Raw genomic sequence first — 23,463 nt, 5'->3', positions numbered from 1 at the left:
ATTCTACACTGATGTCAGTGAAACAGCCCTGGCAATCCACCAATACCTGCAGCTAAATGCAGAAGTATCCCTTGTGGTTTACAGACTCTTTGGCAAAGTGGTCAGGTGCCAAGATAGAGATGTGCGTTCCATCTATCTCCCCACCACAGTTAAGGAACCCCATCGCAGCAAAACACTCCATGATGTCCTCCATCTTTCCTAGAGACACTACCCTCTGTAGCAGAAGAGCATTCATTGCCTTGGCTACTTGGATCATAATAGCCTGTACTATTATCATAGTACTACTTGGATCATAATAGCTTGTACTGTAGATTCCCCCATCCCCCAATTGAAGCAAGGCCTAACTGCAAGAATGAAACATGATAAAGAAAACTGCTTATTGGGAGAAAATGATGAGGATATGTCTGAAGAACAATGTGGATCAATTTCTCAATGCATCATTCTTCAAGACTCTCTCTAAGCCTTTTCGTATAAGTGTGATTTAACAAGTCAATTCCCAAGTAATTAGCTATCCTAGATGTTGCTAGAAAAACACATTGAGCTTAAACTAACCCTTATGGCTAGTTTAATTAGTCAAGTAGGGTTAGAATCTATGATCCAGGTAAACCGTACAGAAAGATGCAGTTAAAAAAAATATACGGTTTGTCTACACTACACAGTTATCTCAAGATAATTAGCATTATTTTGAAATAATGTGAGCATCTGCACATTCATTACATTATTTCAAAGTAACGGACAGCTTATTCTGAAATCTGTAAACCTCATTCTATAAGGAATAATGCCTATTCTGAAACAGATATTTCAGAATAAGGCGTGTGTAAACGCTCCATTCCTGCTATTTCAAAATAGCCCCTCACCAGGGTCATTTTAAGTTGTGCCTCCTGGGGCTCTAAATCAAGGTAGCACATCTACATTAGGGAAGCCTGACTTGGACTAATTTTGTGGCTTCCCTGCAGTGTAGATGTGCTATTTTGAAATAAGCTATTAGAATAACTATTCTGCAATAACTTATTTCAAAATAAGTGTGCAGTGTCAATGTACCCCTAGAGTTGCCATTTACCACTGTCATTTTCTTATTTTATATTATACAGCCGCTCCCCGGGTTATGACCACCTCCACTTACGACCATCCGCACTTATGACCAAAGCGATCGTAAATGCTGATGCAAGTTACAAATGGCGATCCGCGCTTACGAACAGCGCGGTCGCCATGTAACTCTATGGGATCCGAGTTACGAACACTTCGAGTTACAGACCAAGGGTTGGTCCGTAACTTGTTCATAACTCAGAGAGCGGCTGTAGAATACATGCCTCTTATTTTGGAACATCATGGTCACTGACTATAATAGTGATACCCTAAGTCTACTCCTTATTTTACTTCAGTATAACTCAGCGTTCCCAAAGGAACCCCATCCTACACTAGTTTTCAATGGGTCTTATTCCAAAGCTAAGTGCACTCTAAGTGCATCACTGTTAGCATTTCTGGTAACTTGGTCATGACAATGAGACTGGGGAACCTAGTTGGAGCAGTTTTAAGGACACTATACATTTAGTGTTCTGAGGACTTGTCTGTTACCTGTTAAAAGCATGTTTGCTGTAAACATTTCACCAATTTAAAAGCTTCTCCTCAGAAGATCAAAAATACAGAGTCAGAATTCCTTCAGAACCCGCAGAACCAATGCAATTTTTTCAGGATACCTCTTGTATTTCTGAAACTCTATCTTGCAATTTAACTCACTCCACAGTTATTCACACCCTTATATTTTAAATATCCTATATTTTATTGGGTAACATATTTTGATGAACATAAAACTTCATAAGGAATAACCCTTACGTACTGTACTGTAAATATAAAGAGTGAAATGTTTTATTACAGAAGTAGAATGACCTACTAAACATGAATAAAAATATTTTTATCAGTTTTCTGATATGAGCTAGACATTTCTAACAAATACTATTGAATAAAATCAGAAACTCTGAGTTTTGGAGGAACGTTTCACTGATTTTTAACTAGCACAAAGTCCGTTAGCTCCTTTAGTATTGATCTACAATGTACTTTCAAGCAAGTTTGATCAAAACCCAGTAGGGACTCTATATTGAAAAGTAGACAGCTAATACTCAGACCAAACAATCTATGCCCATACAAGATATTTCTTTTTACAACAGTTGCTATAGAATTTTTTTTGCCCTTTTATGGGTTGCCGCACACAGCAGGAATCAGTTCCTCTAAGCTGCACTCACATTTTCATTATACTATTTATACAGATTCAGATGGAACACTCAAGTTAAATACAAAACATTAAGCTAAAACTATATGATCATATTAAAATCAAAATCAATCTGGGTTAGCAGAGAGATTGTTGCTTTTCACCTTTAGTAAAATTTAACTACAGCAATAAATACATTTCAATTATTTCCAGTCATAGAACTAGGTCAGAAATTTCTTACTCAGCTTTCTTTTGTGGCCAAAAAGGTGCAATGCTTATATCAGTTGCTCATTATCATTAATATTAAAATTTATTTAACACATGTAATACTGTTTTGGTATACAGTAGTTCTGTGTTGGTTTCATTATGAGAACAAAGGGAATGGTATCTCCAATACCGCACTAACCAAATGCTGAATCTTTAAAAACCATCTCTACTTTTATAAAGCCATTGTGCTTTGTAACAAGAGAGCATGTTATAATACCAGCAGGAAGACACCATGGCTGTGTCTAGACTGGCCGCTTTTCCAGAAAAACTTGCCAGCTGTCTACACTGGCTGCTTGAATTTCCTCAAAAGCACTGACAATCTCATGTAAGATTGTCAGTGCTTTTGCGGAAATACTATGCTGCTCTCGTTCGGGCAAAAGTCTTTTTCCGAAAAACTTTTGCGCAAAAGGGCCAGTGTAGACAGCAGAGATTTGTTTTCCACAAAAAAGCTCCGATCGTGAAAATGGCGATCAGGGCTTTTTTGCGGAAAAGCGCATCTAGATTGGCCACGGATGCTTCTCCGCAAAAAGTGCTTTTGCGGAAAAGCGTCCTGCCAATCTAGACGCGCTTTTCCGAAAATGCTTTTAATGGAAAACTTTTCTGTTAAAACCATTTCCGGAAAATCATGCCAGTGTAGACGTAGCCCATAGTTTTTGACATTCTCATGGCATATTAGTAGCTAAAGATCCAGATAGTAAGTAAGAACAAAACAGGACTTTATTGCCATTTCAACTTGAGATGGCGCCAATAACATTTACCAAAATAGTTTGAATTTAAAGACTTCTCCTCCTGCTGTTATTTACCTATACAAAAATCTAGATTTCTTTTGGAATAAAAAATTAAGCCACAGTGAAGACCCTACAGGCACAAAGTATATTTATCCTTTAAATGCAGCTGTGACTCTCAATACAATCCTCAAGCTAAAAATGTTATAGGTGAGCTAAGATCAAGCATAAAAGTACTGTACCTAATCAAAAGGCCTAGTCTTTAATCAGATTTTTTCCCTACAAAAATATCTTTGCTGCACCCACTGCCAAATCTATACCCTAATTTTGGAAGAAGAGTTAGGACAAATCACATCCCATTGCACTCCTTGACAAATTATCTCAACAGCAATACAGGTTGTACCTTTCTCAACAGGGACTCATTGGTCCAGCAACATCCCTAGTCCAGCAAGGACCACAGATGTTCCTGGACCACAGAGCCCAGGAAGAGGGAGGTCTGGTGGCGGGCAGGAGTGCCATAAAGGGCACCGGCGACTCAGCCAGGGGCCCAAAGAGTGTGTGTGTGGGGGAGGGAGGAAGGGGGAAGGAGGGATGGGCATCATAGGAGGGAGTTCTGGCTCCCTTGGCTGGGGAGCTCTAGCCAGGCCATGGCATGGCCCTTCGGCCCCGGCCAGGGAGCTCTTGGACTGTCCCATCTGAGGAGTTCTAGCAGCTTTCTGGCTCCAGCGGATGGGAAACTCCAGCCCCAGTGGCAGCCAGAGTGCTCTAGCCTGGGTTGCAGAGTTCCGTCCCTGTCCCTCCACCCTGGCTGCTGAGCTCTGGTTCCAGCCATGGAGCCTGGTGGCTGTGCAGCTCTGGCTGTAGAGCTCTGGCCCTGGCAGCAGTGGGGCTGGGGAAAGCCCCAGGGGGCTGAAGCAGCAGAAGGGGCAGGCTGGAGCCTTAGCCCAGTAGCAGCACACCAAGAGGAGAAAGATCTTTTCTGGTCCAGCAAATCCCCTCATTCGGGACCAGTCCGGTCCCGAGGGTGCCAGACAAGTGAGATCCAACCTGTAGTACACCGATATATGTACTCTTCAGAAACTGATATTAGCCTTTCTTTTAATGCACTTTTGCAAATGTCTCAGTCTTGTCATTACTCAAGGTTTGGTTTGGGTCAATTTCCTTAATATTTTAATGTTAGATGGTTTATTATCCCCTTACTTCCTGCACAAAGAGAATATAATTTCAGTATATCTTTCTCTTGAATGGCTTAATCTTTCTGTTGCCTAACTTTCTGAAGGGAAGCCAGAAATTTTTAGGGTAGAAAATAAATCATAGCAGTTGTTTATAGTCATTACTCTTTTTTAATTACATATGTTTTTAAGGAAGATTATTTGTTTCATTATTGTATGTAAAATAGATTCTTTCCTCCTTACTTTACCTTGATTAATTACATTTTTATCATACCAGTGTTTAATCTCTACCTCTCCAATATTTTAACAGTTTTTCTCCTTTGCTTATTTTTGTGATGTTCAATTTAATTCTTAACAAGCATAGACTTTCATTCTCATTCATTACATTTACTCTTCTTGGTCAAAATCAACCTGTTTTCTTCCTCAACTTTTCCTGTTCTGAACAGACTGTCGGTAGGCATATCTAGTTAAGCAAGAAGTTTCTATACCATGAAAAGAGGTATTACTTGACTGTTTTACGGTATATTTCATGCTTGGGATTAGTGACTGCTGTCTTACACCCTGGCCAGACCTTCTTCCAGGGAATTCTATAAGGATCAGTAGGCAGCTGGTCTGCTGATGCCTTCAGCATAGCATATAAATTCTCTTATCTGTGGGGAAATATTTATTCTTCTTTGAGTGATTGGTCATGAGCATTACAAGTGATTCAGGTGATTGGCCATGTGCATTCCAAGTCAGAATTCTCTGGCGGATAGCCTCAGTGGTTTGTTTTGATGCCACGATTGGTCAAAGACTTTATCTAATAAGAATCTCGATTTTGCCAAAATATGCTCCAACAAGAAAGTGTAAAATAAAGTGGAAAGAGTACCAACTTTGCATGCAAATTGAATGACAACATTATTATGTTAATTACATTCCTATAATCTTTGCATCTGATGTGTAATTCAAATCTCTGTTTACATAACTGTATAATAGTCCAAATTTGTAATGTCATGGATTAGTATTTCTAAAGGAATATATCGTAAATGATCAGGAAAAAGGAGAAAACAGTGATAGGGAAAAATTTACAGATGATACAAAATTATTCCAGATAGTTAAGTCCAAAGTGTCTGCCAAGAGTTACAAAGGACCTTGCTAAATTGAGTAAGTGGACAATGGCAGGTATTGGTAAATGAGAAATAATGCACATAGTAAACAATAATCCCAAGTATACATACTAAATGATAGGGATTAAATTAGCTGTTACCACTCGAGAAAAAAGATCTTGGAGTCACTGCAGACAGTTTTCTGAAACTATCCACTCAATGTGAAGCAGCGGTCAAAAAAGCTCACAGAATGTTAGGAACCATAAGAAAAGAGAAAGATAATAAGACAGAAAATATCATAATACCACCATATAAATCCATGTAACACCCACTGAATGCAGCTCTGATTAACCCATCTCAAAAAAGATGTTAGAATTAGAAACGGTACAGAGAAGGACAACAAAAATGATTAGGGGTACAGAACATTCCATATGATGGGAGCTTAAAACGACTGGAATTGTTCATCTTAGAAAAGAGATGACCCAGGGAGAGTATGATAGAAGTTTATTAAATCATGAACCGCACAGAGAAAATGAATAGGAAATCCTTATTAACTGCTTCACATAACCACCAAAAATCGAGGGACACCCAATTAAAATTAATAGGCAGAAGGTTTAAAACAAAAGAAAGTACTTATTTACACAACACACAGTGAATCTGTGAAACCTGTTGAGATGAGAAGTGGTAAAGACCAGTAGATAGCTTGTTTCAGAAAAGAACTACTTAAGTTCATGGAGGATATGTCCATCGGTGGCTATTAGCCAAGATGGTTGGAGATGCAAATCCATGAACCTGGAGGTTCATGTAAACTTTCAAATACCAGAAGCTGGGACTGACAACAGGCAATGTATTACTTGAAATTGCCCTGTACTAGTCATTCCCTCTGAAACGTCTGACATTGGGTACTGTCAGATGACAGGATACTCAGCTAGATAGAGCACTGTTCTTATGATACATGTTTAAATATTATGGAACCTAATCTGAACAGGAAGAATTGAAGACATGTTCTGGGTTGAACTTGTACTGAGCAAAGCACAAGGAACTTAAAGCTCACCTTCACAGTCCCCTAATCCTGGTAATATCTCTGGGCAGGATTGGTCTCCTGCACTCAGTTAAAGTAGGACATGGGTATTTCTCACTTAGAATAGTTGCATCCAGCCCAAAGGCCCAAAAATTCATAGCTGAGCACTGGCATGACATAGAAATATCCCAGCCCTTTTTTCCCTTGTGATGGCTGTTTTCACGGCAGCAAAAGAGGGGAGTGGCCTAATTTCCCGTCATCTCTACACCAATGGAGATTCACCCTTACATTGGGATAATTATTGATGGACCAAGTTAAGTAAGTTTTATGGCCAAATTCCTCTAGCACAGAGAATCTGGTTCAAATTTTGCTTATGCAGGAGTTGTGTGCATTATGATTCACTAAGCTAACTGTGAGGTTTAGTATTTCACGTCTCATTTTTATAATAATTTACTAAATTCTAGTGAAGAAATAAAGAGAAATTAAAAACAGAATCAATTTTTTTCTCATCTGCTACTCCATTGGAAATAATGGAAAGCAAATAAAATGGTAAATATTGGGAAGCAAAACTTTTACGATTGTAGGGTTACAGAGAGAAAGACAGAGTATCCATCTGTCTTTTTATCATTACTGAAATAACTAATGTTTGAAATGGTTGTAAGATCCGAGCAATGGATCTTCTGGAGGGACTTTGGTGCAAAAGGGAGGGGAGGTAGTAAAGGAACTCCCTTCCTGGTTAATTATGGGAGAAAACAAGGGAGGGTTACCTGCACTGTATATGTTATCTGCCAGACATCTAACAATAAAGTTGTCGGCTGATTAAACCCATATTAAATGTCTCCTCTTATTCTTGTCACACAAAGATCCACATTGCCACACAAAGATCCACATCTACTAGATACTGAACTTACATTAACTGATTTCAGTTAGGTGTTCATTCAATCTTTAGACAACAACTTTCAGTCACTACTAACCTGGACCATGTTCAAACTGGTAACTGAGAAAGAAAACTGTAGCAGTATCGTAAGATTCCTGTAAATCAGAAGCCTAAAGAAACAATATCTTTGTACTACATTTTTATTTCATATAGCAAATTAAAAGAGACCAGATTTATCTCCGCGGAAAAGTAGCTTCTGGGCATGGTGGAACACTATATTCATTAAAACAAGATGAACAGCAATTGGCATTGAATATTATCACTTGAAATAATTGTAAGTTTCAGATATACTAGATATTTCTTTTTCTTAAGTTATATTTTTCACTTTTGACCTGTATCTGCCAGTGTAAGACTGGGTGGCAATGGCCAGCAAGCTGAGAAATTCTGAAATGGAACATCCTAATTAGACCATTTCCTATAGTGATTCCACAGAAAAAAACCCCTCATTTAAATAACTATTTAGGTGGGAAAGGCAGGCAAAATGCAAAAGCAAATGATCCTGATAGGAGGAGCTACAGAGGTTACCATTAAAAAATGTCTGCCCACAGATTTTAATAATGTCATGATGTCACCTGAACAGTGGAAAACTTGGGTTTCTCAAATTGGAAAAGGAGCAATTTTTGAAAAATGGTAATGTTTTAATAGTAAAAGAAAAGAAGTTGTTAAAAGGGAAGTTGAGCTGAACAAGGAGACCTCATGAGGCACCTGAAAGACAGTTACAGATGAATACTAGCTGATGTACTCAACCCAAAAAGACCTGTTCCTAGGTAATTTCCAGATCAAACATCAGGTTGCATTGTAAGAAGAGACTGCTCCCCTTCAACAACATTCTCTTGTTCAGATACCTCAGATCTGAATTTTTTTTTTTACCAACAGTAAATTGCAGAGAATCAACACTGAAAATTCCATCACCATTGCCCCAATGTGCAGATGGACAAACCCATTCTGAGACTGTTGCAATTTCTAAAACAATTTAATCTAAAGCTCATTTGGAACAAATGACAGCAATGTATTACGAAGACAGCAAAAATAAATGCAGTTCTTCAGGGGGGAGGCCGGTCAGGATTTACTGCCGAGGTGTCCTCACAGGTCTCTGGCTCCGTGGACAATTATAACCAGAAGGCTGCTTGCGTGTGTGCTCAATGATGTGTGCCATGTTGACTTGTGCACTTAGTCTCCAGAGGAGACCCCAAGAGAGCCCCCAAAGACCACAAACCATATAAGGATCAAAATTGCCAGGCCAGGTTTATTGTAGAGTGAAATACAGTAATAGTTGTCAGTAGACTCTACTGAACCATTACGCATATGTACTTGCCACAATGGAATGACTCAATAAGTAGGAGGTCCCACTGCCCCCTAGATCATTCAAAGGCTGTCCCCATATGACACCACCTAATATACAGGAAAAAAAACAACAAATGGTCTGGTAGCACTTTAAAGACTAACAAAACATGTAGATGGTATCATGAGCGTTCATAGGCACAGCCCACTTCTTCAGATGACAGGAGTTATGAGTCATCTGAAGAAGTGGGCTGTGCCCACGAAAGCTCATGATACCATCTACATGTTTTGTTAGTCTATAAAGTGCTACCAGACCATCTGTTATTTTTTTCTGTAATAGACTAACTTAGCTACCCCCTGAAGCACCTTATATAACAGGTACAACAAGTCACACCTAACTGCTGACGTATCAGGTTTCAAACCCTCTGATGTTGTCAGATCACCACCCTCTGACACTACTTAGATACCACCCATCACCCTACACTTTGTGGTTTGATTAGATCATATCTATCCATCACTCTGTCATTTTAGACCCTTTCTTGAACCCAGGTTGGTATCTGTGAGGAGTGGGTACCAAGGTCTTTTTTAATGAGCTAGTGACATCATGTGCTTTCCACTTATGACCAATACCAATTATTGTTCTGCAGTCAGTACCTAGCACCAATTAGTGTTTTTCACTTTCAGCCCTGTTCGTGCCAAGTTCTGTAAGGTGGGGCCTGCCTCTTGCTCTTAGCTTAGCTCTGCTCTATGTTAGCCATGTTTTGCCCATTGTTAACTAGGCCTCAGGCCTCAAACCAGGCCTGTGCTGCATGTGCTTATGTTTCAGGACCTCATCTTGCTACATGAAGAAGAAAAGAACGATTACTTACCTGTAACTGTTGTTCTTCGAGATGTGTTGCTCATGTCCATTCGAATCAGGTGTGCGCACTGCGTGCACCGCGTCTCCAGAGCGTTTTCCCTAGCGGTACCCGTGCCACAGGCAGGACGCCTCCTGGAGTGGTGCCGCTATGGAGGAGCATAAGTACCCCTGCTGGCGCTCCCCCACCTCAGTTCTTTCTTGCTGGAAGCTCCGACGAAGGGGAGGTAGGGGGGGAAATTGAATGGACATGAGCAACACATCTCAAAGAACAACAGTTACAGGTAAGTAACCGTTCTTTTCTTCTTCGAGTGGTTGCTCACGTCCATTCAAATCAGGTGACTTCCAAGCCAACTCCACTTTACGGAGGAGGGGTCGGAGCACCCAGAAAGAGACGCCCACAAAAGCTGAACAACCCAAACATATTTATTCAAGTAACAGAACACAGAGAACTGTTGAAAAAAAGTGCAATGTGTACAGAGAAAAAACAAACACATTTACAACACAGAGATGAGGACTGCAGAGCCCAACGCTGCATCCTCCCTGGCCTGTTCTGTCAGCACATAGTGTGCCATAAAGGTATGTACTGACGACCACGTGGCCGCCCTGCAGATTTCAGTAATTGGAACCTGTGCCACAAAAGCTACAGAGGACGCCTGCGCCCTGCTGGAATATGCTGTAACCTGGGGCGGGACCTTCCCAGCCAGGATATAACACTCCCTGATACACCTCGCAACCCAATTGGACAACCTCTGGATCAAGGTAGGGAGCCCTTTCATTCTGTCCGCGAAAGGAACAAACAGTTGTGTGGACTTATGAAAGGGTTTCTTTCTATCGACATAGAAGGCTAACGCCCAGCTAGCATCTAGGGAGTGGAGCACTTGCTCCCTAGGAGAGGCATGGGGCTTTGGAAAGAAAACCAGTAGGTAAATTTCTTGGGACAGATGGAACGGTGACACCACCTTGGGGAGAAAAGCCGGGTGAGGATGGAGCCTCACATTATTCTCCAAGAACACTAGGTAGGGCGGGTTTACAGTTAGCGCCCTCAGCTCGGAGACCCTGTGAGCCGACGTAATGGCTACAATTAACATAACCTTCATAGAGAAGGGCTTCAAAGAGCACGTGGCCAGCGGCTCAAAGGGGGGCGACACAAGTGTAGAGAACACGAGGTTAAGGTCCCAAGCAGGGAGAAGGGGTCTAACGGAGGGGTACAACTTATCCAAACCCTTAAGGAACCTTTTGACCACATAGAGAATTGAGAGACTCCTGCCGACTCAACATGGAAGGCGGAGAGTGATGCCACATGGACTTTGACAGAAGAGGTAGAGAGCCCACCGGACCTGAGTTCGAAAACATAGTCCAGAATGGACAGGACAGGTGCACCCCACTTCGCTGCATAGGACCACCTGGTGGATGGCTTCCTGCTACCTAGTAGCACCATCTGCACCTCCTAGGAACATTCCCTTTCTGGTTGCGTCAGCCATGGATAAACCAGGCCATCAGGTGGAGAGAGCTGAGATTTGGGTGAACCATGAGCCCCCCCCGTCCCAAGGCTGGGTGAGGAGATCCCAAACCGACGGGAGCGTTATAGGCTCCTTGCTGAGCATATTCACCAGGATAGGGAACCAGAACTGCCTGGGCCACCGAAGGGCTATCAGGATGACTGTGGACCTGAAAATCTTGACCCTGGTCAGAACCCTGGGAATTAGGGGAAACGGTGGGAATGCATAGAGGATGCCCGCCGGCCACAGCACAGTCATGGCATCTCCCCTGGAGTGGTCCCCCAACCCCAACAGGGAGCAGTAACTCTGGCACTTGGTGTTGTGTGCTGAGGAAAACTGGTCTACTGGGGACAACCCCACCTGTGGAAGACCTGATGAAGGGCCGAATCCTTGAGGGACCACTCATGGGCTCCGAAGGACCTGCTCAGAGCATGGGCCAGCAAATTTTTGCACTACGGCAGGTATTCTGCCTGCAAAAATATATTGTGCGCTACTCACAGCTACCACAGCCACAAAGCCTTGCGACAGAGGAGAGGCAACCGGACTCCCTCCTGCCTGTTGATGTAGAACACAGCCGCTATGTTGTCCAGGTGCACCAGGACGGAGCGGCGTGACAGCTTTGTTAGGAAGGTCTAACAAGCTCTCCTGATTGCCCTGAGCTCCCGGACATTTATATGTAGGGCCCGCTCTGCAGGGGACCACAAGCCCTGGGTCTTGTGATGCCCCAGGTGCGCTCCCCAACCCAGATCCAAAGAGTCTGTAACCAGTGTCACCGAGGGGGGAAGTACGGTAAATGGAACCCCACTGCACACCACAGCATCCTGAGTCCACCGCTGTAAAGAGGCAATTACTGCTGGAGGCACCATAAGTACCATGTCCCAGAGACCCCTGGACTGGTCGAACGTCTTCGCTAACCAGGCCTGCAGTGATCTGAGCCTCATGCGAGCATGGCGTACCACATAAGTGCATGCCGCCATGTGTCTCAGTAGTCTCGAGCAGACTTGGGCAATAGTAATGGGGAACCAGGTTAACTCGGAGACCAGCTCCTCTATGGCCAGAAATCTGTTCCTGGGGAGGAATGCTCTCGCCACCCTGGTGTCCAAGAGAGCCCCCACGAATTCTAGGCTCTGAGAGGGAGTCAGCGATGACTTTTCCTCATTCATCATGAGACCTAGTCTTAAGAAGAGAGTCCTTGTAAGGGAAACATGAGCCATCACTTGTTCATAGGATCGACCACGAATCAGCCAGTCGTCTAGATATGGAAAGACGTGTACCCTCTTTTTGCAGAGGAACGCTGCTATGACCGACATGCATTTTGTGAAGACCCTGGGTGCTGTCAAAAGTCCAAAGGGGAGCACCGTAAACTGGAAGTGACAGCGGGACACTATAAAGCGGAGAAACATCCTGTGGCTGGGTCTTACTGCCACATGGAAATAAGCGTCCTTGAGATCGAGAGTTGCATACCAGTCTCCTAACTGTAATACCGGGATAACAGAGGCCAGGGTTACCATTCTGAATTTGGATTTCACCACCGTCTTGTTGAGGTCCCTGAGGTCTAGAATGGGATGAACCCCGCCCTTGGGTTTTGGGACAATAAAATACTGGGAATAAAACCCCTTGCCCCTTAAGTGTGAAGGGACTCTCTTACCACTCCCTTTTGGATGAGCGCTAACACCTCCTGGCGGAGAATGCCTTCATAAGAGGTGTCCCTGAAAAGGGACGGGGCGGGCAGGTTAGAAGGGGGCGAGCCCAGGAAAGGGATAGTATAGCCATCCCTGACTATTCTCAGAACCCAAGCGTCAGTGGTGATTTCTGCCCAGGCGCAGGCAAAGTGGGATAACCTGGCCTTAAACAGGAAGCCGGGGGGAGAGGGGGAAAACTGGTGTGCAATGCTCTAAAGCAGGGGTCTCCAAACTGCGGGCCGGATGCGGCCCGCGAGGCCCTCTCATCCGGCCCGTGGAGACCTTTTTGTCTACGGAAAAAAAATTACGTGAAGAACAAACTTGTCCGATGATAATTTCAGGTCACTGTTGATGTTAGGGACAACAAATCTAAAGCCAGAAATGTCTGCTATTTTGGCATCCAGGAAACAATTTCACCATTCACACTAATACAGGTGTTCATGTGTAGTGTATCAATGTGTTATTAAATAATAACTGAATAAAATAATATTAAATAAATAATTAAAAACAACATCCATGTTTTGATTGTTTTTTATTTGGACCTCAAGTGTGTAGTCGGCCCCCGAACTGCTGTTTGATAGTTAATGCGGCCCTCGGGCTGAAAAGTTTGGAGACCCCTGCTCTAAAGGACCATCAAAATGGGTGCTTGGACTGTTGAGAGGGGCTCTGACCAACCCCACGGGGGTTGTCCCCTCTTGGGCGGCAACGAAGAGCTCTAGATGAAGAGGGGGCCACAGCCGCCCCCACAACCCCAACTGGGAGCACGAGAACGGCGTCTCCAGTAATCCCCACGGGGGACCTGGGACTGCATTCTCCCCTGTTGTCTGTAGGGAAGCTGACGTTGCTGAGGAGCCGCCGTGTGGATCCCCAAGGACCGGAGAGTGGACATCATGTCCTTGAGCGTATGGAGCCTCAAGTCAGTATGCTCGGAGAACAATGGTTTGCCGTCAAAGGTCAGGTCCCGAATAATAGTCTGGACATCAGGAGTATTCCAGACACCTGCAGCCAGGCACCACGGTGCATAACTACACCTGATGCCATGGTACGGGCTGCAGATTCAACAGCATCCAGGGAAGCCTGAAGAGCCATGCGGGCGACAGTTCTGCCCTCTGTGGTCATAGCCCCAAACTCGACGCGCCTCAGTGGGGAGTTTATCTTTGATCTCATCCATCGCCTGCCATGTGTTATAGGCGTATTGACTCAGCATTGCTTGCTGGTTAGCAATGCGGAGTTGCACCACACCGGTGGCATACATCTTATGCCCCATTAAATCGAGGCGTTTGGGCTCCCTAGCCTTCGGGGACGGCCCCGGCTGCGGAAGCCTCTCCTTCTGGGCCGCGGCTTGGACGAACAAGGACCCCGGGACGGGCTAGGAATATAGGTGCTCGTACCCCAACTGCAGGACATAATAGCACCTCTCGACTCCCTTTAAGGTAGGGGGTTAAGGAAGCCGGGGTCTGCCACAGGATGTTAGTGATCTTAGCCGCAGTTTTGTTGAGTGGCAAAGCCAAATGGCCGGGCGCATCGTCGGACAGGATGTCTATCATCGGAACATGTCCTCTACTACTGGCTCCTCTGGGACACCCAGGTTGGAGGCCAGACGCTGGAGCAAATCCTGATGCAACCGAGCATTCCATGGTCAGCATTGCTGGTGTGGGATCCGCTAAGGCCTCATCAGGAGACGACAACGACTCCTGAATCGGCACCGGATCCAGCGTAGGGCCCAGTTGAGGGGCTGGCTGGACAGGCACTGCTGTGTGCTGAAGTGGCTCTGGCACCAAAGCCTGTGGGTCTCTAGCGGCATCTATGGTAGCAGTCCTCTGGGGCAAGGGAGGGGGTCGTGACAGCGACGCCAATGGGGGCGCTTGGTGCCCGGAGACACTGGACACCGCGGACGGTGGCACAGGCCCTACCAATGATGGTATGCCCACAGCGTCCAAAAAGGCCAATGCGGCTGAGGCGGCCAAGTCTGTTGCATGTGCGAAAGATCACGCTTTTGCTGGGAACGGGATCTATGCTGTGACGAAGCCCTCGAGGACCCCGATCTGAAAGAGCCCACATCCAAATCTGAAGAGTAATCAGACTCAGGACAGGGTGGCGCTGATGATGAGTACCTCATCACCATCAGGGGGGCGAACCTGGCCATTGATTCTAGCTTGCCCACGTGCATGCGGTGAGGTCATACCAGTGCCGGAAAGACAGGCTTCGGATGTGGTGCACATGGACTGCGGTGCCAACTGCGGGAATGGAACTACACAAAAAAATAGTTCCTATTTTTAAGAAAGGGAAAAAAAGCGACCCGGCCTGTAGGCCTGTTAGTTTGACATCTGCGGTATGCAAGATCTTGGAACAAATTTTGAAGGAGAAAGTAGTTAGAGACATTGAGGCTAATGGCAATTGGGACAAATTACAACATGGTTTTACAAAAGGTAGATCGTGTCAAACCAACCTGATCTCCTTTTTTGAGAAAGTAACAGATTTTTTAGATAAAGGAAATGCAGTGGATCTAATCTACCTCGACTTTAGTAAGGCATTTGATACAGTACCACATGGGGAATTATTGGTTAAATTGGAAAAGATGGGGATTAATATGAAAGTTGAGAGGTGGATAAGCAACTGGTTAAAGGGGAGACTACAGCGGGTCATACTGAAAGGTGAACTGTCAGGTTGGAGGAAGGTTACTAGCGGAGTTCCTCAGGGATCAGTTTTGGGGCCAACTTTATTTAATCTTTTTATCGCTGACCTTGGCACCAAAAGTGGAAGTGTCCTGATAAAATTTGCAGACGACACAAAGTTGGGAGGTATTGCCAATTCAGAAAAGGATATCATACAGGAAGATCTGGATGACTTTGTAAATTGGAGTGATAGCAATAGGATGAAATTTAATAGTGAGGTGTGTAAGGTTATGCATTTAGGGATTAATAACAAGAATTTTAGTTATAAGATGGGGACACATCAGTTGGAAGTAACGGAGGAGGAGAAGGACATCGGAGTCCTGGTTGATTATAGGATGACTATGAGCCGCCATTGTGACATGGCCGTGAAAAAGGCTAATACGGTTTTGGGATGTATTAGGCGAGGTATTTCCAGGAGGGATAAGGAGGTGTTAGTGCCATTATACAAGTCATTGGTGAGACCCCATTTGGAGTACTGTGTACAGTTCTGGTCTCCCATGTTTAAGAAGGATGAATTCAAACTGGAACAGGTACAAAGAAGGGCCACTAGGATGATCCGAGGAATGGAAAACCTGTCTTATGAAAGGAGACTCAAGGAGCTTGGCTTGTTTACTTTAACCAAAAGAAGGCTGAGGGGGGACATGATTGCACTCTTTAAATATATTAGGGTATGTCTACACTACCCCGCTAGTTCGAACTAGCGGGGTAATGTAGGCATACTGCAATTGCAAATGAAGCCCGGGATTAGAACTTCCCGGGCTTCATTTGCATAAGCGGGGCGCCGCCATTTTTAAATCCCCGCTTGTTCGAACCCCGTGCCGCGCGGCTACACGCGGCACGAACTAGGTAGTTTGAACTAGGCTTCCTAGTTCGAACTACCGTTACTCCTCATTCCACGAGCGGGGATTTAAAAATGGCGGCGCCCCGCTTATGCAAATGAAGCCCGGGAAATTCAAATCCCGGGCTTCATTTGCAATTGCGGTAGGCCTACATTACCCCGCTAGTTCGAACTAGCGGGGTAGTGTAGACATACCCTTAGAGGGATAAATACCAGGGAGGGAGAGGAATTATTTAAGCTTAATACCAATGTGGACACAAGAACAAATGGATATAAGCTGGCTAGTAGGAAGTTTAGACTTGAGATTAGATGAAGGTTTCTAACCATTAGAGGAGTGAAGTTCTGGAATGGCCTTCCAAGGGAAGCAGTGGGGGCAAAAGATCTATCTGGCTTCAAGATTAAACTAGATGGGTTTATGAAGGGGATGGTTTGATGAGATAACATGATTTTGGTAACTAATTGACCCTTCATTATCAGAGGTAAATAGGACAATGGAGGGATGATAGGAGTTACTATAGAGAACTTTCTGGGTGTCTGGCTGGTGAGTCTTGCCCACATGCTCAAGGTTTAGCTGATCGCCATATTTGGGGTCGGGAAGGAATTTTCCTCCAGGGTAGATTGGCAGAGGCCCTGGAGGTTTTTCGCCTTCCTCTGTAGCATGGGGTACAGATCACAGCTGGAGGATTCTCTGCATCTTGGGGGTCTTCAAAGTATTTGAAGGCTTCAATATCTGAGATATAGGTGAGAGGATTATTCTAGGAGGGGGTGGGTGAGATTCTGTGGCCTGCACTGTGCAGGGGGTCAGACTAGATGATCATAATGGTTCCTTCTGACCTTAAAGTCTATGAGTCTATGAGAATCCAACTGCCCCAGAGGTGGTGCCCCAACATTGCTGCCGTGGGCACCATGGTGGGTAGGACTGAAGGTGCCGGAGCCGTAGTGGCCACCCTTAAAGGGATCGGTGTCACCAGCAATGGTGGTACCAGCATGGCCCATGGGGCCAATGCCGGTACTTGAATCGGTGCCGGAACTTGCAGCGGTGCTGATGATTGTAGCGACACCCTGGGCAAGAGGCCCAGTGCCGGTACTGCTGACGGTGCCGCTGACAGTGCCACAAGGCCTGAGTAGTACGGCACCAGCGCAGCTAAGACCGGTTCTGGGAGACGTCCCAGCACCACGGGAGGTCGAATCCAGTTGAGCGCCGGGTGAGGCCTGGCAGCCTGTGCCGAGACTGGCAACGACGTAGAGGCAAGTGGTACTGGTCCCACAGGGGACGGTCCCACTGCATATGTGACCGATGCTGACTGATCCAACTGGTGCGGAGGAGAAACAGGTGCCAACATGGCTCCCAGCATAGAAGACCTCGACCTCTCCACCTCAACAGACGACGGAGGAGAGGTAGCGAGGCTAATCAAATCCTGCGATGCCTCAAAAGTGTCCGGCGTCAAGGGACGATGCAAGGGTAGCTGACCCAGACTGGATGGTCGGCCTGCTCGCTTCCGCCACACAGCAGCACTTAGAGATGTCTGCACCGGTGACTCGAAGCAGACATCTGCACCAGAGACCTGGACTTCCGGCGAAGTCTTTAGTTTCTTTGGTGCCGGGGAGTGAGAACAGTGCCGAGCCCTCGGTACCGAAGTCCGCGCACGGGATGGGTCGTCACGCGTCGATGCCAGCGTACTGCACACCGTGGAGTGGCCAGTCAGTGCCTGTTGTAGAGCTGCCTCCATGAGGAGAAGCTTCAAACGCGAGTCTCGCTCCCTCTTAGTGCGCGGCTTGAACGACCTGCAGATCTTACAGGCGGCTTCTAAGTGGCCCTCACCCAAACACTTTAAGCAGTTATCGTGAGGGTCTCCCTTAGGCATAAACTTAGCGCATACTGTGCAAGCCTTAAAGCCTTGCGGCTCTGGCATTCCTCACCCCCGAAGGGGGGAAGGAAAACGAAGAACTCGCTAACTATCTAACTAATTAAAACTATTTATAACTATTTACAAACACTACACTAAGAGATACGGGAACCATTAACTATTCTAAGAGAGAGACACGCTCCAACGACCATCACGGGAGCTAAGAAGGAACTGAGGTGGGGGGGGCGCTGGCAGGGGTACTTATGCTCCGCCATAGCAGCACCACTCCAGGGGGCGCCCTGCCGGCGCTACAGGTACCGCTAGGGAAAACGCTCCGGAGACGCAGTGCACGCGGTGCGCACACCTGATTCGAATGGACATAAGCAACCACTGAAAGAAGAATAACTACAAGTCTGCGAAGGAGAGAACTTCCGGGGAAAGGAGATTGGGTGTCTGAAATGCACCCAGAACTCCAAGTTTTTCCCTGGACTCTACAGATACCAAAACTTCGCATAGCTATTTTAGACACTAAGGCAACATGAGCTTTCAGGTTGAAGAGGAATTTTTGGATGTCTTGAATTCTTTAGCTGCCTGTGTGGCTCAAAAGCTTGTCTCTCTCACCAAGAAAATTTGGTCCAATAAATATTACCTTACTTGCCTTGTCTCTGCCAGTCAGAATAATAGTGAAGGGTCAGCACAAAGTCAACAGTAAAAAGAGGAGCCTGTAAAAGAGAGGCTTCGGCAACAAGGTGGTACCAATCACTATTTTCTTATATCTTACATCCAAGAACAAGTGTAATCAGAGACCAAACAACAATTTTACCCATTACTACCGGGAACCACAGCATGCTCACTTGTATCTAGTGAGCATTTGAATCAGAGTTTGACAGACCGAAAAGGACAGATACCTCATGTCTATCATAAAATCATCACCAATTACGTTAATTACAGGATATCAATTACAGGATATCAGAGAGTCGGAATTTAGACAATAGTATCAGAGATATCAGATCATGATCAACTGGAATACCAAATGAACAACATTTCACTATCCCTCTCCAAATTGAGATAAGAGACCACCCAGTACTTTGCAAATAAGTCAGTGTTAAGAGGAAAGTATTTCAAGTAGACACTACTTCTCTGAACATCTACTTGCATCTACTGAAAGTGCAACCTTTAGATAGGCATTTTTCACACCAATAAGCTCAGCTTTACTCCATTAGCATTAAGAAAACAGAAAAGACAAAGATCCATGCTAGCTCCAATCTACGAAGTACCAGTTGACCTTCAGAAACATACATTCTGAAATTCTACTAAGGCAGACTGGGCTTTCATCCCTTCCTGCCTTATTACTGATAGCAGTGTAGGGATAGGACAGGTCCTGAGCATACAGGATTCACCAAACAGCCTGTCAGTGACCAGGTCATGGGATTATACAGTAAAACCTTTGTTATCCGGCACTCTGTTAACCAGAAAACTTTGCTAACCGGCACTGCCCACAGCCACAATACTGTCACATCTTCAGGTGCACTAGCCTGGCTTGGTTTACCATGATTGGCTTAACAATTTGTTATTTAAGAAGTCCTAATCATCTTTAACTCAAAATAGAAATGTGATATCAACTGCCTCACACTACAAACCTACCAATATTAAGAACTTGAGTTTTACTATTATTGTCCATTAGTTTTTCCTAGTTGATGGGACCCTTAGATAACTGGAATTTTTAGATAACTGGAATGCCCTAATCCCCGAGTGGGCCGGTTAACACAGGTTTTACTGTACTGAGTGGTTAGACCAAGATTCAGGCTTAGTGCTTAGAGGAGTTGTTACTGAGGAATTGAAGCCCAGTGTGAGAGATGGAGTCAGAGGCCAGATGACAGTCTAACATCAAGAACTGGAGACAAGATTCAGGAACAGGTTAACCAGAGTGAGGCAAGGCAGGCATAAGGTTGGAGCCATGACTGACAAAGGAGCTAACCTTGCCAATGGCAAATACTTTGAGCAACAGCTGAAGTGCCTCTGCTGCAGGATTTAAGGGGTTTAAGGGCTGGTCTAACCAGACAATGTGGCCAATCAGACAACCTGCTATAGGCCAGCTGTTCTTGTTAGATTGCCCAGAGACGACCTCTGCTGCAGGCCCTGCTTCCTGACACAACTACAGCTAAAAGAGTTCTACAAATGATTCCAAGGCTTTGCTATGAGGTAGTAAAAGATTATTGACTTCCACCACACTGTGCTTTGAGTAGCCTATAAGGCCAACCTGCTTGCTTGTCTATAGATATATCGATTTACTATTTTCTTATGGTTTTGATTATATATTTATTATAATAAGTTACGGTAGGTATATATTGGCAGTTTGGCTGTAACACAAGGAACTTACAGGCTATGTTCTGTATGTTCAGCTAAGGCAAAGTTATCATTTTTGCCTGGAACCTTTCACCCAGACAGTACAGCTAGCCCAAACATGTCTGGGACCCTTCACTCAGATAGCAAAGACTACTTGCATATATTTAGAACCTTTCACCTAGATAAAGCAACCTTCAATGGCATAGGGGCTTCCAAGAATACTCTCAAACTTAACAGATACATTATTACTTAGAAAAAACAAAAATAACTGGTTGAGACTAGACCAAATAACCAGGCAGGACAGAAATAACAAATGTGGTAGACAACTACAAAAGTCCCATGGTAATGAACTGAAGTATTTGATAGTAAGTTGAGATCAATGATATACTGACCTACAGGAAAAAGACACTTCAGTAAGGTGAGGAAATACAAATTAGGAGAAAAGGAAACATCTGCTGAATATGTATCAAACATAACAATATCCGAGAAACATAGAAGTGGTATCCCAGCCTACGGACAGTAGGAAAAGGAGATACAGTCCTTGGATGGTGCCAGAATGATGGCCAATGGTGATGATGGGGAAGGCGAAGCTGTGGAGGAAGATGATGGTTAACATCTCAGGTTGTTCTAGAAGGAACGGTGTAAGTATATGGTATGGAAATACAGATGTATATTCCCTATTTATCTTATGAAACAGAGATGTTTGTGACTGTGCTAAACGTATTAATAAACTTTTTTTTTTTTTACAAGAGTACAATATGTAAGAGTTCCTATAGTGTGAGTGTTGCATCTATGCACATCAGGGTTCCCAACCATAGAATAACTGACAAAAGGTCAGTCAACCCTAAAAGTGGAAACTGAAAATTCATAAGTAATTTTAGATTAGGCAACAGTTGGGGGAGTCTATGTAGAGACAATGACAGACCTCCAAATTAGCCAGCCCTTTCCCTGCCATGCCAGTTCCTACAATTAATCACGAATCCTAAATTAGCCATACACTTATTTTATTAGAGCTTCATTTTAAGTTTCAATGAATGAGACAAACGGGAAAGTAGTCTGCAGGTAGGCAAGTACCTAACATTGCGTCTACACAGCAGGGTTTAACTCGAATTAAGCTACGCAAATTGAGCTACATCAATTGCATAGCTTATTTCAAAATTGGGAGCATCTACACAGCACTTATTTCCAAATAGAGCACTCTTCTTCTGACTTCCCTTACTCATCGTAAAATGAGGGTTCAGGAGTTGGAGTAAGAAGTCCTCCAGCTTGACAGGGTTTCCACATTATTTAGAATTAACTGCCTCCTGTGTAAACATGGACTAAGTTATTTCAAAATAAAACACTGCTGTGTAGATGTATCCTCAGTGAGCTTTAGAAGTAAGTAAAGGTAAATAACACACAAATCATTCAAATGTTCAAAGAAAATCAAAGAAACACGTGGACCTAACTTCCAAATCACTAGCTTATCATCAAGTGTAAGATAACATTTAGGACATTTTGGTTTTTGAAACCCTTAAGTTTGTGATAAGACTTTAGTATTTTTCTTGCAGACAGTAAAATAGTTTCTGGTCTTATAAATAAAGGAAAACAAATTAAAACAATAAAAAGGCTTACAGGTTTGTATCTTAGTGCATCTCTGTAGGATCCAAACAATGCTGCCTGTGCCCTAAGGAAAGCTCTAGCTACTCCATCACCCGTAGCTGTAGACTGTTTCTTCAGTTTATTTTTCAAGGCTGAGACCTGCATGACAGAGAGGAACAGTTAAATTAACACCTCAGAAATTGGTACAGTGAGGTATGAACCTAATCAGCAGGCAAACCACAGTGTCTACAGGTCAGCCAAAAATTCATCCTCCTCCTTGATGGCTTATCTTTTAAACTGCAAAGAGCACCTGCTGGTCTGTTAATTGAAACGAAAGTGGGGGATGATGGTAAAGTGCTAATGTAAATTGGTTTATGCTCTCTTTTTTCCAAGGCCTCTTGACATAAATAAGCTTTAATTATTTTACAGTAAACTGCTTGTGAGTCACTTTTTGCAGATTTTTTGCAATCATAACGTGTCTGCTTGTCTGAGATGAAGCCAGTTGGACATCGTTCATTTATGCTATGAAGGGTTATTTTTAAGGACACTGAAAGCTCACTTGTCACTCAATTTTAGGATTTTTTTCTTTGATAACTTATTAGCATGCATTATTTTTCATGAATCATGGGAGCAGTTGCCACCATTATTTGCTAGTTGGGGAAGGGCTGTGTAAATTCAGTAGTGTGAGGGTCTTTACATTTGTCCTAAGGAATAAAACAAGTGAATAGGGGGAAAGAAGAAGGGAGGGGATAACACCCTTTTATTAGTGATGAGGCACCTGCAGTAAGAAAAAAGCCCATTAATTACATCATCTGATTTCTGAAGGAGCTCTACCCTGTTTTATGGGATAAACGACAAGTTCTGGCTATATAACTCTGGAAAGCATGAGTAATGCTAAATTAAAAGACCATTCTTTTGTTAAAGAAGCTTTGGAGCAAGATCATATGTTTTGTAATTTTTCTGATATTCCAAAATAAAAAAGATCTTGGAAAGCAGATAATAAGAGCACTTTAGCACCCTTATTTTAAGATGTAGTTGGAGAAAAAGATTAATTGCCAATATTACAAAGATGTATTTCCATATTAATTTTTATTGCAAAGTGTCTAGCAAAACAATATGTAAGTTATCAGACACTCCTCAAGTTGGCTATTCTTTAAACAGAACTTTTAGGCTACCCTTTAACAGCACACAGTATCAGGTTTCATTCTTTTATAAATGTATGCAAGAATGAATATCTTTTTGTTTCTTTATGCAAGCAGTCAAGACTGTTCTTGTAGATGATGATTGTAATTGAAGTGTCAACCTAATTAATAACTAAACTTGGAATAATGCTAATGAGAACTGAACATGGCATCAGAGAAAAGACCAGCTCTACAGGTGATAAACCTTCACAGTAGTGACATTTTCCACTGTAAAGTCACAGTTACTGTGATCTGATCAAA

The 23,463-nt window shown here is 43.8% G+C and overlaps 1 protein-coding gene across 2 annotated transcripts in view; it reads right to left on the bottom strand.

The window, feature by feature from the left end:
* The window catches only part of DENND1B (DENN domain containing 1B), a 265,647-nt gene that overhangs the window by 57,269 nt on the left and 184,915 nt on the right, over positions 1-23,463 (bottom strand). For both annotated transcript variants that reach the window (XM_075936693.2, XM_089780568.1), the window contains one exon: positions 22,055-22,180. In XM_075936693.2, coding sequence (XP_075792808.1) covers positions 22,055-22,180 — 126 coding nt within the window. The remainder of the gene's footprint in view (positions 1-22,054; positions 22,181-23,463) is intronic.

This window comes from Pelodiscus sinensis, chromosome 9 (assembly GCF_052426305.1).
Source record: "Pelodiscus sinensis isolate ZL-2025 chromosome 9, ASM5242630v1, whole genome shotgun sequence".
Lineage (NCBI taxonomy): Eukaryota > Metazoa > Chordata > Testudines > Trionychidae > Pelodiscus > Pelodiscus sinensis.
The sequence above is the reverse complement of the archived record's forward strand: the minus strand, read 5'-3'. Positions and strand labels throughout refer to the sequence as shown.